The sequence below is a fragment of the Ostrinia furnacalis genome, unplaced genomic scaffold (assembly GCF_004193835.3).
Source record: "Ostrinia furnacalis isolate ACB-3 unplaced genomic scaffold, ASM419383v2 OfSCF2054, whole genome shotgun sequence".
NCBI classification, from domain to species: Eukaryota; Metazoa; Arthropoda; class Insecta; order Lepidoptera; family Crambidae; genus Ostrinia; species Ostrinia furnacalis.
The window spans coordinates 474,941-493,667 of record NW_021132293.1 but is presented as its reverse complement, the minus strand read 5'-3'; the positions used below and the strand labels follow the sequence as shown (position 1 = coordinate 493,667).

The following is an 18,727-nucleotide window of genomic DNA, read 5'->3' as shown; positions in this document are numbered from 1 at the left end:
ATTCAAACTATAGCTTTTATATCGATTTTTTTTTAATTTTTATACCCTGGCCTGGCTTAGCTGTTCGCGTATTACATAGTCTACCACTATGCCCGAGGTCGCGGGTTCGACTCATCAAAATGATACCTAAGCGAACACGGCTGGTGATGATTCCTGAAAGTTAGTACTTAATGGAAGTTTTTGTCATTATCAACGTAAGTTATTACAACATTAAAACAGTAACAAAAACCGAAATTAAAAGACAAGTGTAATCATCTCCTAGTCATTTATGAATCTTCTCTGCAAAGAAGATCTTTAAATGGTCAAGAAAGTTGAATCGGGGTAAATCTTTCAGCTACATTTAGAACGGAAATCTTTCAATGGGTCACTTGTTGCAAAAGCTTTCCATTGGCGTTGTCATGGTTACAACTTAAGTGGTGGGCTACCTCCCCATTTCACTCATCCCTTCGCATGCCCCCGGGAGGCAAGGCCCTTGTGAAGTCGAGAGCAGAGAGCGAACCTGCGTCACTGGGTAATTACCCGGCGCGGAGCCTTTAAGAGCCAGGGACGTAACGGTCAGCAAAATATCGATATGTCGGTCACTCTGCGTCATTTTGTCCAATGACGAATGACTTGCTTTAAGCTTTCCACCTCATTATCCGTGGAAATATAATTTAGTAGACTTCCATGTTTTGTTCCACGTTTTAAAACAATACTTAAGTAATGATCATGATTCACAATAGATAAGTAAGTAATTCGTGGAACCCTAATTAAGGAAGTTATTGAATGTGGAAGTGGTTGGGTTTGTAAAATACCTATGTGTATGTACAAAAACGTATGATAAGTAGGTAAATGGGTACTTAATGAAGGGAAGACTGAACCCAGCCTAATCTATTGTATGTTACGAGTACTTATCTGGTTTAGATAAAATAGTTACAATTTTAAAATAATGAAGAATAGTTGTTTACCTCACAAGGAAGGATTTTTACTTACTTAGTTTGTTCTACATATTTTTATTGATATGCTTCTATAAGAAGTCGGTTAAAAATAGATACGAAAAAGTAAAACACTAACGTAGGTACTTACTTACTTTACTTACTGTTTATTGGCTCAATTGTTCAGAAATCATGTTTTATTGCGTCCTCTCTTAGCTGAAGCGAATGAAATGGATGGTATCCTACTTACTTTGAAAGTCGGATTTTCCTAAGTTATCGCACCGCCGCGCCGTCGGAGGGAATTGATTCAATTCTGTCTCCCTCGGGAGGACTAGGGGAGCCCATGTTAAGAGGGATGTCACTTTTAAACGCTAAAATAATATGCATTATTTGTATTAATGCCTACGTTGTGCTTAATAGGTATTTTTGGCTTTATGTTTACTAAATTAAACAACTTTTTTGTTATTAGTTGTTAATTTTTCTATAAATTTACAATTTTTAATAATTAATTGTACTTAAGTAATTAAATTATAGTTAGGTGTACTATCGGCAACAGTGTTAACTGCCCATTCCCAGTCATGACATCTCGTTGTATCGCAAAGAATCACCATTTGATTAGAGCGAGAGCAAAAACGGAAATGGATAGTTAACAGTGTGGCCGTGTANGCCGTGTGTACAACACTACAACCTTTTAAACTCCTATTTCAAGTTTAATTATGTAAATTAAAAATTCGGATAATAATCCGAAATAAAAATCTTTTAACTACTTTTTAGGTCCTCTTACAACAATTACTCAAAGTTCTAGAATCAAACAAAATACAGCTTCTATACATTAATAGGTCACATAACTCCCAAGTATTAGCAGCCCTAATCCTTAACTAGGTTGGTGCTGTATAATATGCAGTAGGTACATGCGCATTCTGCTGAAGGTTTCGCTTTGATTTTAGGGTAGGTAGGTATGGCTCTACTGAATAAAAATGTATTGATAAGGGATTTGAGTTACGATTTCATTTTCGATGTTATTCTCTTTACGCAGTATTTACCAAGCAAATTAAATGTAAAGATACATTTTCATCAGAAATTAGTGAAATATTGTGTGTTACTTTATAAAAAGATCTTCAACTTTTTAAATTACGTACCTGTTCATCAATTAAGTAACTTTAAGCTTTTTGGAAATTCACATAATTTTTCTGAGTAAATACTTACCTCTATCTAGGAGGAGGAAAAATAGTCTTTCCTTAGGTTATTAAGCTTTTAAACAATGTTTAGGTAGGTTTAGAATTGGTAGTTAGAGTTGAGTAGAGTGTTGCTCTACTTCTGAGCTTTTCGCGTGACACAATTTTCGGGACACCCTATATACGTAAGCCCCATTGAGAGGATTACTCGGTGCACTTGTGGCCACTAAGCCTGAGAGCGATCTTTTGAAGTAGTTATACTTTGACGTCATTGGAAAAGAGCACTGTTTAAATGCTAGTAAAACCACAGAATAATAATAAGTCGAGTAACTGTGAAAGTTTGCGGTATAAGCCTTCAATCAGCGACCGAGTAAGTATTAAGTAGTAGCACAGGTAGTAGGTACAAAATAGTGCAACAAAGTCAAAAAGTAAATGTCTGTATTTAAAAGATATATCCAAGTTTGAGATATAAATACAAAACACATTAAGTATTTTAAATTACGAGTCTATTTTTCATAAGAACTCGTGTTTTTATGCTTCGTAGATTTATCTTACACATAAAACTTACCTACATAGAACTAACTTAAGTAGGTAGGTCAAATATTATCAATTAAGTGGTTTAAGCAGGATATTATGGAATTGGAATGTCAGTAAAGTTGGAGGGTAGGTACAACTAAGGGTTCCGCCATGGAGCGCTCCAATTTCCGACTTCCGCCATCTTACAAAGACCGCTTTTCATTTTATTTCTGTTAATTTCCTGAAAATGAGTATGAATTAACTATTGAATAGCTCCTGACTAAAACGATTCTACGGGAATTCCTACTCTACTTATCTACTGGATCTTTTTTCATCATCATCATTTCAGTCAAGGACGTCCACTGCTGAACAAAGGCCTCCCCCAATAATTTCCAATCATTCCACTTGACACCACCAAAACGACACCACCGGTGGTGATTTATTAATATGGAATGTCTAGCCCATATGACACCACCGACTATTCGTGATGTTACATACAAAAAAATATACTTTTAAGTAGCCAACCAAAATCCATACATCTGTTTGTGTAATAGGAACCATCCTGGGCGTACCTAATCAGAACAACTCACCGAAGTTGCTTAGTTGTTGATATGAAAACTAAGTTACCTACTGTCAAAAGACCAAAGTTCACCATACAAAAGCTTTCATACCTACTGATATTAGGTAAAATAAATATTAAAGTCGTAAGAGCCTTAATATGCCTGTTTGCACCATCAATCCCTAATTTTTATGTGACCCCTTTGAAAACAAAATTCCTGTTTTGGGTTACCATAGGGGTCACTTAAAAATTAGGAATTGATGGTGAAAACGAGCATTTATATACCGAAGTAGGGAGCACTTACCTGAGATAACTTAAAATATGAATTGAGAGCTGTTTGTCAACTAGAGATTCCATATGACACCACCGGTGGTGTCAAATGGAAGGAATGATAATTTTCACACATCATCCGGTTGGTAGCCAGTCATCCAGCGCCTTCCTGCTACCTTTATGTGGTCGTCGGTACACCTGGATCACCTTTAACACAGTTAATGCACCTTAATAAATTTGCTACATCATTCCCTTTAAGGAAGCTTATTTAATAACCATTAAAAACTCACTTCAAAGAAGCTAGTCCGTTTGAGGAAAGTATAGGCTCGCAAATTCAATAAAATTCAGAACAAAATGCTTGGCCGTTAAAAACCCTTAATTGAGGAAGATTTAGTGCATTTCAGAGGACTAAGTACCTAGTTCTTAGATATAAGAATCATATATGTATACCCGTTAATAATACCATAAATAATATCAAGAACAGTTACCTAAAGAAGTGGATTTTAGCATGCTATTTGTAAAAGCTTTTTAGAGCTTTCATTAACTTATCTACGTAGGTACATTGATATTAGAATATTTGCCATGAGATTTCATCGGAAAATTTTCAGATTTAAAAAAAGTGCCAATTTAGTATGGCAGCCAAAAATCAAAATTTAATCTTATTTTATTATCCAGCAGAATGCGTATCGGTAAGTTACACTGTATACATTGAACCTTCATCTTGATAATTCGGTAATTGTCGTAATATTGAACACTATCAAAATACGAGTTGTCTCTGAGATTAGATTAACCTTACATACATGTCCCCCGCCGCGATTGTCAGCCCTGACCAAAGAGGATATAATTCACTACGTTTTGCCCTGACTGGCCTGTTTATGCGAAAGAAAAACGCTGCGGGGGCCTTTAATTTATATTCTATAATAGTAATAAGTAAACACTCTTATCAAACATACATACTTTTATTTACAAATACCTACAATAATAACAATGAATAAAACATTAAGATGTTTTCGTTTAATATGTAGAGTTTGGTCTGTCGCTACATAGGTAGGAGAGTAGGTAGGTATAGAGCCTGTAACGATGAAAGCTCAGATCATAGAATGAAAGTAATCGGCGAAGGTAGAGCCCATTTCCTACTTATTAGTGGGAAAATTACGATAAGTTCCGACTACATGTAGATAAATCTAATTAATGCATTTCAGTCATGCTGATAAACCCTTTATTAAATTGGCAGTTTAATGTAAGTAATGCCTTTATTAAAGTAATCAGTTGTTTCAGTTTATTTTAGGTACAATACTCACCTGTTAGCGCCTGAAAGTTTTTCTGAAAGGTTTTGTTTTGATAATAAAATGGCAACAAGTGGTTTGTTATGTGCCAGCCGCAAAAGTTTGTTGCCACATTTACTCGTCTACGTATTACCGTGTGTACGTTGACTGGATGTCAAATCCCTAGAGTTAGGTTCAATTATGTGACAAAAGCACTGAGTTTTGATATTGGGTTATTCGGTTGGTTCATGCGCCGTGGTAGTCTTCTAATAGAGTTGGCTACATACTATTGTTCGTATATAAAGGTAGCGCGTTCGGCGGCGCGGGCGTAGTCCGCTTCATTCTCCGCGTCGGACGTACTGATTTTTGGCGGCCCCTCGCGCGCGAAATTATACGATACCAATTTACTAAAGTGCATTGTGCTACTGTGTTCGAAGAGAGGCTAGCTGTTGGTAGTTGCTGTTATATTTTGGTAAGTGTAAAGTAATAATTTTAATACCTTATTTTGTCCACAGGATGTCCAAAGAATTGTATTCTAAAAGAGAACTTTTGGAGATTTAAAACGAGACGTATAATTTAACTGTTAGTTATTTTGTAATAACTTAAATAAACTAAGAAAGAAATAAGTTAAGTAAGTAATAAGCTTTTCCAATGTTTGATTATTATTTAAACATTTTAGTAAAGTAGATATTTGTCTTTGAAAACCTGTTACTTTACTGGAATAACAAAGCTAGATATTAAAGATGTTGACCTTGAAATTAAACAATTTACAATTAGACTTTATAAGGTTAATTATTATTGGTCACATGAAACAGAAGTGGTCAGTTTATCTCTTTTTATAAGCAGCTTATTTGGTATAAACCTTGACAGCTATGATGAGGTCGTAATAAAAACCGCTTAATTTTGTGTAACTTAATGATTAGCCATTATATCAGTTGATCGTTTATAAATTGACATCTGTAGCTAATTTTAAATTTAATATTTAATAAGCCCACGCACGCTCTAAGGAACTTAGCGACTTTTTTAATTTTTAACTTTTCACCACACCCTGACCTAGACCTAAGTGACATTGCGTGCACTGTCACCTAGTGGTCAGTCCAACCTAGTTACTTGAACATGGAAAGGGCTTAATTTACAGCGAAGGTAGTACCTATTTATCAAAATTCGGTTTAATTCAAGAACTTAACGAAATAGAAAATTCCCAAGCTTACGTTTTGATCTAATTGGCACTAATGTAGGTACTCGTAGGTGTAGACGAGGTAGTATTCGGAATTGGCGTGGTAATATTTCGCTAGGTAGCGTTTTATTACTACGTTCCTAAATGGAACGCGCTCAGTTTACAGAGGAATTCATAGTCAAAGTGTTTTCGATTATTTTAATTTTACATTATGTAGGTAGGTCTTTAGTCATTATTTCTGAACAAAACTAATCTAGAGATTAGTTTGGTTCTATGCAAATAAAGGGTAGGTCTATGTAAAGTGATAAATGTAGAGATAATTCAATGAACACTGCAGTAGAATTTATTTAGCAAGTTAAGGTGGTTAAGATTTAACTAAATAATAATCGCATGTTATATTTCAACCACTTCTAGTCTAATCGTTACTTAAACAAAATGAGGGTGTTTTACTAAGAAGCGTTTTAAAAACGTCGCTACTTTGAAAAACCCATTAAAATTACCTATCTAGGTAGAGTTTGCTAATTATTAACTAATTACATACCGTTAGATATTATTTGGAACGATATCGTACGTAATGATGACGTTTGTCGATGTTGACATTTAGGTACGAGGAAAATGGAGTCCAAATGAAACCTGTACCTTGAGTCACTTTGTCGCGTCGTCAGACTCAGTTCATCAAACGAGGGAATACCCGGTATTCCCCGTTTGCGGTGAAAACGTTTCTAAATTAGCCTAATTAACTTAAGCACCGAATTCCTCACAGGCCTTGCAGAACTCTTTGAAAATTGCATTAGTAAAAAAATACAAGGAAAATAATACCTAATTAATGCATAAATTAGATGTTAAGTGATTATTAGCTATTAAAATGATATTTATAACTTTTATTAATAAAATTTTAGTAGTTAAATAAGTCGTGCCAAGATTTTAAACTTCCTACTAAAAAGATTTAGTTAATTTAAAACGTTCATCTTTTGTGGAGGCTTATTTTATCATTAAAATTAACGTTATTATGTACCTAGGTACTGGTTTACCTCGTTTTGATAGTTTATGTAAATAAACTGAATATCTTCTGAATATTAGGCAACGTTAAAAACATAATTGGTAAAATTATTGTTTTATGTATGTATTCTTCAAAGATTCATCTTGATTATTGGGTCAACAATTGTCTTAGCGTTTTAGTAAGATCGCGTGTCGCGTTAAATCTCGCCTTGGCCCTAACTCGTTAACCACGCTTCAATAAAAAGAATTGGTACGATTCATTGAATTTAGTTGAAAACATGACTACGGCGGTATTTATAAATTCACGTAACTATAATGATATTTACTTACCTCATAGTTTTTTTTTATATTAGTGCTACTAAAATGCACTTGCAACTGATGCGGTGTTTTAGATGGAGATTTTGTGGGTGTTCATTTATTAAAATCTTTCAGGCTGTTCACTAATAGGTTATGTATATTTTAAAGCTATTGCGAGTTTCTTCTTTTTTGGTTATATCTATTAGATTGTCATAGTTTTGATTTTCAGTAGCAGTCTGTTCTAGGTTTTCATTTAATAACGATATGCCTTCCACACCTATCTTACTTGGGTATAGGGCCCTAGATATTGAAAACTTTTGATTGTAATTATTTCAAAACGGATCACTTTTAAGAAATATTTAATTGGCGAAATTAAGACAAACGATATCGGGAAAACAAAGGCATTTTCAGGAAAATCAATGATTGATTGTTAAATATTTAACATAATCACAAAATTGCATTCAGGTAAGTTACCTGCAGAACGAGGAAATTCGTTAAGGAAAGTCGGGGCGATAAAACGTGGAATTAAGAGTTAATTTTTTTGAATACATATTTGCTAGTTTTCCTTATTTCTACATTACGTCAAAAGGAAAGTACTTACTCAGGGAAATTACAGACTCGAATGATCACCATAATTATTTGAATAAACTCGAAGTTTATCCTTATTTGGCAACCTGCTTTCATAGGTAGGCTAGCCAGCTCTACATGTCGAGTGATTAGTGTAATACCTTACCATAGGGATGTTGGCTGAGTAAAAGCTCCTGAGGTAAATGGAGGATTTGGGCTACAGTCTCCATGCTGGTGAGACAAGTTAGGGAGGCGTGATGTTCATATTTTGTTCCTTAATCGCCTTTTACAACATCCAGGGATCGTAGTAATCTACTCTATCAGGACCACGCGACTTGCAGCGAATTGGTATACCTAATTAAAGTAACAAAACGTTCTATACTAAATGAAATGTACAAACCGTAGGCAATAAAGGGCAAGCAATCATATTCCTCGAATCACTGTGCGTCACTACGCAGTTTGACTAAGTAAGTATTCGGTATTATTGACGTATTCGGGGTGCCCCGAATACCATCGAAAACGTGCTTTTATTAGATGATGCCAATTGTCTCTATCACTGGTTGGAGTCGTAATGACGATGATGCTATTTGAATAATTTCGGTGTGTATTTGTTTGTCTGCTATGGAATAATAATCGTATTTTGTAAATTTTGGATTTACTGCCTTCGTGTATTTTTTGATTATTATTAGAATAACATTAACATAAAATATACCGAAATCACATAATTAAAGTCTTATTAGTAGTTAAGTATGTACACGTTCAATTTATCGTAGTGCATTGCTAATATAAATTGTTAGATTTTATCTTGCTACGCGCAAATTCCTTAATTTTTTAAGCGTTAAGAGCATACTAAAGGGCATTTGAGATAGGCACATTTGGGATAAGTAGATAGATACCACCTGGCATTAAGTCCGCCACTGTACAGTTTTATGTGTAAAAGTATAAATAAATAAAATATAAAATTCGAACAATCGTATTTGGATGCAGTCCTCGAAGATAATTCGCTTATAAATATTGCAAGCCACCACTAGCTAGGTTTCGTTGATAGAGTCTAAATGTTGAGAATTTGAATCATGGAAAGGAAAGCTCATATTTTTATTGATTTCAGTTTTGTTTTGCCTTTATATATTTTACAATGAATGAATTTGGTCAGGAAACTTGTGTAGTTTGCCAACCGGAGAGTGCCGGCTACGAGGTCCGAGGCATAACCTCGCACCACTTGCTCGTGGGAGGTTGCGCAACGTGCGCCCGCGCCGTTCTCTCGGCATTGAACGTGAACCACCGCGGTTGTTGATTAGGAGTAGGACCCCAAAGTTATCCGGTAGAATCACTTCAGTATCACTATCATGAACTAGTGACAAATTAGACAGAGGTCAAATAAAAGTGGGCGTTAAAGATAGCGTATGTTGTAATAATTATATCAATGAATGTCAATCACCACTCCTTAATCTTACTTATTTATGAAAGCGACAGTTAAATTATCAAAGTAAATATAATTTTATTGTTATGATAAAATTACCTACCTACATCAACGGACTGTAAAAACTTAGAATAATAAAACGTTGTAGTCAAGGTGACTCAAAATAGACCCTAAAAGAAAATAAAAACCCGTAAAATATAAATAGCATGTACCTACCTAGTAAATATTTTTAGCTTAGGTTGAAATGAACAAACGTCCTTCAATCAACCCTCAAACTTTTTGCCACTTCTTTTTATTCAATTTATATCAATTAAGNCAATTAGGTAATTTAATTACTACTGTAATATCTATAGAATAAACTTTATTTTCCAAAGAACACTTGGGTATCTCTACATTACAGGTTCCGTCCGTATCATGCCATGATAAAAACCTGTCGTATTATAGTTCTATGTATGATCCTAACTGTTATGAACACAAAAGAGTAACATAATAATTTAACATAAAGGCACAAGAGTATCTACACTTGCAAACATTTCTTTGTTAAAAATGTCAGTTGACTCTGGCAATTATTCTTCAACGAATCACCTATTGTGTGAATGAGAAATATGAAAGATTCCCGCAACTTGTGTAGTTAAAAGTACACACTACTTTGCAAGCTATAACAGATGAGACTAATTTTGCATTCAATGGGCTAGTTCAATATTTTACCCGCAGGAAATACTCATGTAAAAAAATAGATAGAGCGGGCCTTTTTTTCTTCAACGAAATACCTACTTTTACGCATATCTATCGACGAACATCGAGTTATGTGAAACTTCTTGACAAGTGACGGTTATTCGATCTGCTATTGTCAAGTTTATCAACTATAAAACATTCGCGAGAGTTCTCATGAAGATCACTAACGGGATGAAGAAAAAATAAAATTTAGCGCATGCTCTACATTCTACGAACGACCCAGTGACCACACGTTATGGGCATGTTTCGAATCTATGAAATCACCTTACTTCAAAGAGTTTAGCTGTTCCAGAGAGATAAAATGAGAGAGCCAACCATAGAGAAAGAGAGAACAAAGAGTCTGAAAGTTTTTTATTGCACAAATTACTAATACTCCCGTTAAGTAGCCCCTCGTAATAAGCTCGTGTCACGAGTGAGCTCACCACAATAGTCGAGCGGCGGCGGGGAACGAACCCGCGTTCCCTGGATCACGAGTCGGCCAGTCCGACCCCTTCACCGTTCGGCTATCGTATATATTCGATTAGTTACATGGTAGTAGAAGTGATTAGTTACTTTGTATTTTCTAACAAAATGAAGAATGTTCACTAATTTTGTTTTTTAGCTTTCTGTATTCTCTGTTAAAAATAAAAAATACACGTGAAAGAATTATTTCGATACGTTAATTAGTTTCCAAGATATTGAATTTTAAAAGTGCGGGCGGCGGCCGGCCCGCCATTTTATGCGCGTGACGTCATATTACAACGACTGGCTCATATTTGTATGGGTGGAATCTTGCAAACTGAATTAAGACCCACTTCCAGGCAACCGATTAAGCTGAAATTTCGCAAACACATGTGATTTGGATGACCATGCAATATTATGATGACATGGAGCTGATCTGATGATGGAGCTGGAAGGTGGCCATAGGAACTCTATAATAAAACGACTTAAATGCATCGAGTTTGGGCTCGTTCGTTTTGTATTGATGAGTATTTTAATTCTATATAGTAATCGGGGTCTAATGATGGAGCTGGAAGGTAATTCGCAATAAAACGACACAATCGCACCAAGTTTGGGTTTGGTTCAATTTTAATTTCTGTGATGGGTCTGGGTGTTAATATGTATAATAAGTTTGTATTTACAAAAAAAAAGTTCAATTCCGTCATCCTCGAAGGAAAAACGCCTAAGACATGGCACAGAAGTGTGGTGATACTCTTCTTCAAAAAAGGCGACAAAACCTTGTTGAAGAATTATAGGCCCATCTCACTTCTGAGCTATGTCTACAAGCTGTTTTCAAGAGTCATTACGAATCGTCTCGCTCGCAGGCTCGACGACTTCCAGCCTCCCGAACAAGCCGGTTTCCGAAAAGGCTTTAGTACCATAGACCACATACATACGCTAAGGCAGATTATACAGAAGACCGAGGAGTATAATCAACCACTTTGCCTGGCGTTTGTGGATTATGAGAAAGCCTTCGATTCGGTCGAGACCTGGGCAGTGCTACAATCTCTCCAAAGGTGCCAAATTGACTATCGATATATCGAAGTGTTGAAAAGTTTATACAAAAACGCCACAATGTGGGTCCGCCTCCAGGATCGGGACTCGAAACCTATCCAGCTGCAGCCAGAGGTAAGACAGGGAGACGTCATATCTCCAAAACTGTTTACCGCCGCCCTGGAAGATGTCTTCAAGCTTCTGGACTGGAATGGATTTGGCATAATTATAATCCTTTATTAAAATAACTTGGGTTAAATAGTTCAAATACTTTAGTTAACTCGCGCGCGCGTATTTTGAATTAAATGGCGCGTAAATTTTTCTATTTGTATTTGTTTTTTATTTATTTTACTAAAACCGAAAATACCGAATATCCCGGTTTTTGTGAAATGAATACCGGTATTAATTAGACCTAAATTTGGCCCGGTATTCCGGTATTTTCGAAATTCGGTATCCCGGTTTGCGACCCCTACTTGTAATAAGCTCGTGTCACGAGTGAGCTCACCACAATAGTCGAGCGGCGGCGGGGACCGAACCCGCGTTCCCTGGATCACGAGTCGGCCAGTCCGACCCCTTCACCGTTCGGCTATCGTATATATTCGATTAGTTACATGGTAGTAGAAGTGATTAGTTACTTTGTATTTTCTAACAGAATTCTCGTTTACTTGTTTTCAGAAACAATGGACGCAGCCGATTTCAAGGATTTCTCTAAGGCGATGAGCGATTATATCGTGGAGTATCTGAGCAATATTAGAGACAGGTAAAGATGATAACACCTAATACTTGCAACATTTGACATCACCTATTACAATTTGACCCGAAATTCAATTCATCCCCTATGGCTAGTTGTAAATATTCTTCCAACCTGAACATTTTCCTTTTAGTGAAATAGATTTTTTAGTCTTTTATTAGGCACTTGCCATAGGTAACAGTAAATTTTAATTTAATAGAAACAGCTATTTCCAAATTGTGACAAAAGCATGCAAATAATGTCTTATTTTACTTTCCAGACAAGTGGTTCCTTCGGTGAAGCCAGGATACTTGCGCCCGCTGGTGCCAGAGCAGGCTCCGGAGAAGGCTGAGCCATGGACGGCGGTGATGGCTGACATCGAGCGCGTGGTGATGTCCGGTGTCACACACTGGCAATCCCCCCGGTTCCACGCGTATTTCCCCACCGCCAACTCATACCCTTCCATTGTGGCTGACATGCTGAGTGACGCTATCGCCTGCATAGGATTTACTTGGGTATGCGCACGCTTTAGACTCAAATTAAAACTCATTAAAACTCATTTATTTCTGTAAATAGGCTTAAAAAAAGCACTTTTACACGTCCCAGTATTAACCCTACCACTGCTTCAGGACAATAAATGGGCCAGTGCTGAGAAGAAGCAGCGCAAGAAACTCAGTCACTATTGTCAGCCTCTTTTTCAAAGGTTTACATGCTTTAAAATGTACAAAGTTATAAATATTTATGCGAGCTAGGCAGTAACGTATCCCAAACATTTTTATCTTTTAAATAATCATCGACTTTATAGTAGCCCTTTTTCATTAAGGTACTTTTAATATGTGCTTTGAATTTATGAATGGGTAGTTCTACAACAGTTTGTGGTAATTTATTAAAGAATTTAATACATTTTCCCATAAATGAATTACCAATCTTATGCAATCTGAAATTTGGAACGGCAAGTTTATTTTTGTTTCTTGTATTAAAGTTATGCAAATCGCTCTTTTTCGTGAATTGCTCTATATTTTTGCGGACATATAAAAGGTTTTCGTAAATGAACTGTGAAGCTACTGTCAGTATGTTTATTTCCTTAAAAAAATCTTTCAAGGAAAATCGGGGTCCAAGGTTATAAATGGCCCGCACTGCTCTCTTCTGCAGAACAAACACAGTTTCAATGTCCGCGGCTGAGCCCCACAACAATATGCCGTATGACATTATACTATGAAAATAGCTAAAATATACTAGCCTTGCCGTTTCAATGTCAGTTAATTGCCTTATCTTTCTCACTGCAAAAGCAGCCGAACTGAGCCTTTTTGACAAAGTTTCAATATGAGGACCCCATTGAAGTTTAGCATCTAAAGTGATTCCCAGGAATGTTGTGGAATTTATGCTATTTAATGGTTCATAAATTCCACAACAATTCTTTATTAATGTTAGTAGGTAGACCCTTTCAAGACACATACCACCACTTCGGGACCACATATCGGCTGGTACTGACAAGAAAGAAAGAAAGAAAATAATATATTTATATGGCATATTAAAAACAGCAAATTACAGAACTTTTAGCAGTTAACAGTTAAGTTAATTTGAAAATGATGCCAAAAAGGCTTCCATTCAGCTTAATGCCGCAGTGCGTACCACCACGTGTCCACGACCCTGGTTGANCCGCAGTGCGTACCACCACGACCCTGGTTGGAAGCTTCTCTACTCAGTCGCCTAAGCTTGGTCACCCTCTTATTTATTGTATGAGCTAGGTAGAGTCAGGTGGACTTTTGTCATTCGACATCTTCGTACCAAAGATGGGGTATCGTACCTACATACGCCAGACAAGCTATCTCTCATCTTTGTGTAATCTTTTGTCATTACATCCCAATTCTTATCATCACAGTAGATAAGGCCTACATTCTAATACGGGTAGCCCATTTTTCAAAGTTTTGAACGTGACGTATTCTTTAACATTTCAGCTCATTAAAAAATAATTAAGTAAGAAATAACTAATCAGTTTACATATTTCCATGGGAGATAATACTTGTGATTCCGTTTACTCACTTCCTTCTCATAAGTCTTATTGTTAAAAAACTATTCCCTGTAATTACGGGTAATTTAGGAAATGGAATTTAAAAGTTGCTTACATATTAATTTATGGGTTTAATAATGGGTTTCATATTAATGCATACAATCATAGATTTGTTTATATTATTGTCTGTTGAACTTTTTTTTAACCAAAGTTTTACCTACCTAAGTTTTGTTATGTTTATCTACCGTTTGTTATAAAACCGTGTTTTATACTACTTAATTTGGAGACAGCTAAGTGATCTGTACCTACCTGTACTCATTAATTCTTTACGGTACATAAATAGATAAATTAGCGAAGCAAAAGAATCGAGGCCATTGTAGACCGATTTTGGTTCTTGATTTGGATAGTAACTGGATTTACAATAGTAGGTACCTACTTGTTCATGTTCACGTTTTGTTTTAATCATGAAACTGGATTACCTTGTACGCATTTGCACAGGACATGACATTGACACTGGCCTTTGCAAGCTTTTTATTTTCATAAAATAAAAGTTCGATTTGCTTAACACCTTGTTTTTTGCCCTTTGCCAAATTCGTATTCGCACACTCCTCTAATATTATAATTTGAATAGTTGCCGCACTTCACGCTACGGCGCTACGAGTTAGTTGATAACATAATTATGTATTAACTTCATTATTTAAAATGTTATCGAATTTATCGTTTCCTTCACATCTAAAATTTCCCTTCAACAAGATGTAGCGTAACTTTCGTTTGCTATCTGCAGCTGATTATAGCATTTCCTACATTACTTTATGACTCTATACACATTTCAGTTACTTTATGACTCTATTCACATGTCAGTTACTTTATGACGTCAACAATATTTAATACATAATAAGTCATGAGTAGGTGTATAGACTAGGTAGGCACACAGGCTAGGCTCCCTAATACTCCCCATAGCTTAGATAGAGACTATTTACTTACTTATTACGAATCCAAAGCATTAGATGAACCCTTCCTGCTATTCTAAATATAAGGACTGAAAGAACACATACTTCAGCAACTGTTAATTTCAAGGGCGTACTGAAACTCTACCATAACATTTCAGTAATTACATTCTTATTACAGATTGCCAGCCCCGCGTGTACTGAACTGGAGGTGGTGATGCTGGACTGGCTGGGCCAGATGATTGGCCTGCCGGAATCCTTCCTGGCCCGCTCTGGCGGCGAGGCTGGCGGAGTCATCCAGGGCACGGCCAGTGAGGCCACGCTGGTGGCGCTACTGGGCGCCAAGGCCAAGGCGATGCAACGCGTGAAACAGGAGCACCCAGAGTGGACCGAATACGAAATACTATCTAAACTTGTCGGATACTGCAACAGTAAGCATTTTCAGATTTCATCATCATAATTTCAGCAAATAGGACGTCTACTGCTGAAAACGGGACTCTCCTAATTTACTTACTGCAAACTCAGTGTCAAAACATCACTTGTGTAGCAAACGCCTTTCGGCCTTTTCGGCGCATACTTTTCCCTTTATTTGGTTTTAGTTTTTTTATACAGTTGTGTCAATAAAGTTATTCCCTACTACATACTAATTTAAAAATAGAGTTTTTCACTAGGTAGTACATAAGTAAATGATAAGTAGTACTTGTAGTAAATAAGTTCAGTAAGTAATTATATTTAATCGTTTTCAGAACAAGCTCATTCTTCAGTGGAACGTGCTGGGCTCCTGGGCGGTGTGAAACTCAGGTCTTTGAAACCCGATGGAAAGAGGAAGCTGCGCGGAGAAACTCTACAAGAGGCTGTTGAGGAGGACATCCGCAACGGACTCATTCCATTCTTTGTAAGATTCTTTGAATTTTCATTTTAGTGATCGCTTTCTAGTGATAAGACCACCTAATTGTGCTGTTAGTAACATCTATCGATCTAGATTTAAAAGCACATAATCGAATAATAATCTTAGTCTCTAGAAATCTAGAGTCACAATAAAGATTTAAAATCTAATTTGATTTTTATGAAAAAACAGATATTAACTACATAAAAAGTGGGTAAGGATAAATAAATTGATTAATCATTGATATTATTATGTTTCAGGCTGTTGCAACGCTGGGGACCACCTCCTCATGCGCGTTTGACGCTCTGGACGAGATCGGCGACGTGTGCAATGCCCACAACATTTGGCTGCACGTCGACGCCGCGTACGCCGGCTCAGCCTTCATCTGCCCTGAATTCCGCTACTTGATGAAGGGCGTCGAAAAAGCAGATTCGTACAACTTCAACCCCCACAAGTGGATGCTCGTCAACTTCGACTGCTCCGCCATGTGGCTCAAACAACCAAGGTGGATCGTCGATGCCTTCAACGTCGACCCCCTATATCTGAAACACGACATGCAAGGAATGGCCCCAGACTACCGTCACTGGCAAATTCCTCTTGGACGCCGGTTCAGGTCCCTCAAGCTTTGGTTCGTCTTGAGGCTTTACGGCGTCGAAAACCTTCAGAAATACATCAGGAAGCACATTCAACTGGCCCACAAGTTTGAAGAGCTTTGCATTTCTGACCAGAGATTCGAGTTGTATGAAGAAGTGACGATGGGTCTTGTATGCTTCAGATTGAAGGGAAACAATGAGATTAATGAAGAGTTGTTGAAGCGCATTAATGGTAGAGGCAAGATTCATTTGGTTCCTTCCAAAATTGATGACACTTATTTCCTAAGGCTTGCTATTTGCTCTGCTTTTACCGAAGAATCTGACATTCACGTGTCCTGGGAGGAAGTAAAGGCAGCTGCCGATGAAGTATTTAAAGCCATTGAAAAGTAAAAAAAATCCACTATTTAAAGTATCGTATTTACAGTAGACAATAAAGTAGAATCTTATTTACATAACTTTCAGTTTCGTCTACAGGCATAACGACAATAAAATACATAAGGTATTTCTACTGTCACACTGTCTGGAACTGTGCCACGAAATATGTTAAAATATTTAATACCAGTCTACTTTCCTCAATGAAAAAGGCGATACTGATTTTAAATTATTTTAGAGGAATATGACTTATTCTATAATTATGTGAAAGAATCATATAGGTATTATATCCACGTGTGTTATTGAATGTTTAAATGCATATTATCCTTAGAAGACGTATGATAATCAAACCATAAAACAAGTACTCAAATATTTATCTTAGAATTTAAAGTTCTATATTATCTTTTAAATAAATGCGAATAATAGAAGTATTTTGTAAATTTTTTATTATTGCTAATTTACGTGAAGTAGATATTTACGGATTTGGGTCTTCTAAGCTAACTAAGTAGTTAGATTAGAAGTTAATATACATAGAGCATGCTCGCTTATTTTTCCAACTTCCGGACTCTATGATTAGTACTTGACGAGTAACAGTCCAGCAGTTTCTACGTAGGTACTTTATAGGACTTACTCGGAACTAATATAAGTGTGATAGATAATGGGTTTTTTCAACTTTTAAGATCCAGGTCTGGGAATAAATGTGGTGATCCTTTATAAAAACGACCATGACAATATTTTGATTACGTACTAGTATGAGTGTGGAACAAGGTTAAAAATAAATGGCTATAACGATGGGATCAAACATTTTGGCTTATGTGTTGTTTATTAATTAAGTAAAACCACTGACTTAAATTATCCTCAGGTGTAAAACCTGTTGGTTGGTTTGTGATGTTTCTATAATCACTGTATGTGATATTTTTATTGTGATAATTAATTAACTTATATTTACGCAGAACAATTGCGTCTTCGCGTACTTAATAAGTTACCTACTCCTCATTTGCTATGTATTTTGCAAAGTATCTCTACGTACCTTCGTTAAATAATTTTCATCATCATTATCAATTAAGTGCTTTCATTACTTACAGATTATTTGTTGATACGATAATGTTTTTCTACCTAAGTTTATTTGTTATTTAGGACTTTGTATTTAAATTATTGTTATTAAAATAAGTTCCTGACGATTATGCAAAAGCAGAGGCAATATAATACGAGATTAGATATTTAGAAAAAAAAAGGAAAAGCGTGTCCGTATTTTTATTCAGTAACTAAATACGTTTTTAAAGTTATAATATTATAATATATATAATATAATGTAACCTATTTATTATATTGTGAAATTCACACTGTATATCACGTAGACATGTACATCTCGTATGGAATTTAAATAAATGTATGCTTCAAAGAACATGTTTTTATGCAACACAGCAGACCCTAAATTATTTTTTTAATTACGAGGAGGACATAAATCTTTATGAAGGCTTTATTTGCTATCACGAAGTCGATCAGTGTTATGGATGAGGGAAATCCTGGAAGAGTGACGACTCGTAGACGCCTGTCGTGTCGCCCTGTACCACTTAGGTAAGTACTAAAACCTCTGCGCGGCGAGCTCCCTCAAAACACGGAACTTTAATGCTTGACTGAGCTGATTGAGCTGTTTTATGCCTCAGCATGATTCGGGAACTAGGAGACATCTCTCTTGCCTGTTGGTTCGCAAATATTTACTATCGACATATTCAAACTGCGGGTACTTATACTTACTTAGTTAGCTGCGTTTATTTACTTTTCTGTTTCGATCATTTAACGTAGGTGTGCTAGGTACGT

At 36.2% G+C, this 18,727-nt stretch overlaps 1 protein-coding gene across 1 annotated transcript; it reads left to right on the top strand.

Moving 5' to 3' along the window:
• Positions 1–5,016: 5,016 nt before the first annotated feature.
• LOC114354521 (aromatic-L-amino-acid decarboxylase) lies at positions 5,017–18,106 on the top strand. The gene is made up of 6 exons (XM_028306939.1): positions 5,017–5,171; positions 12,043–12,127; positions 12,378–12,612; positions 15,237–15,486; positions 15,802–15,950; positions 16,202–18,106. The coding sequence occupies exons 2-6, from the start codon at positions 12,048–12,050 to the stop codon at positions 16,922–16,924; spliced, it is 1,437 nt and encodes a 478-aa protein (XP_028162740.1). The 5' UTR covers positions 5,017–5,171; positions 12,043–12,047; the 3' UTR covers positions 16,925–18,106.
• Positions 18,107–18,727: the final 621 nt, after the last annotated feature.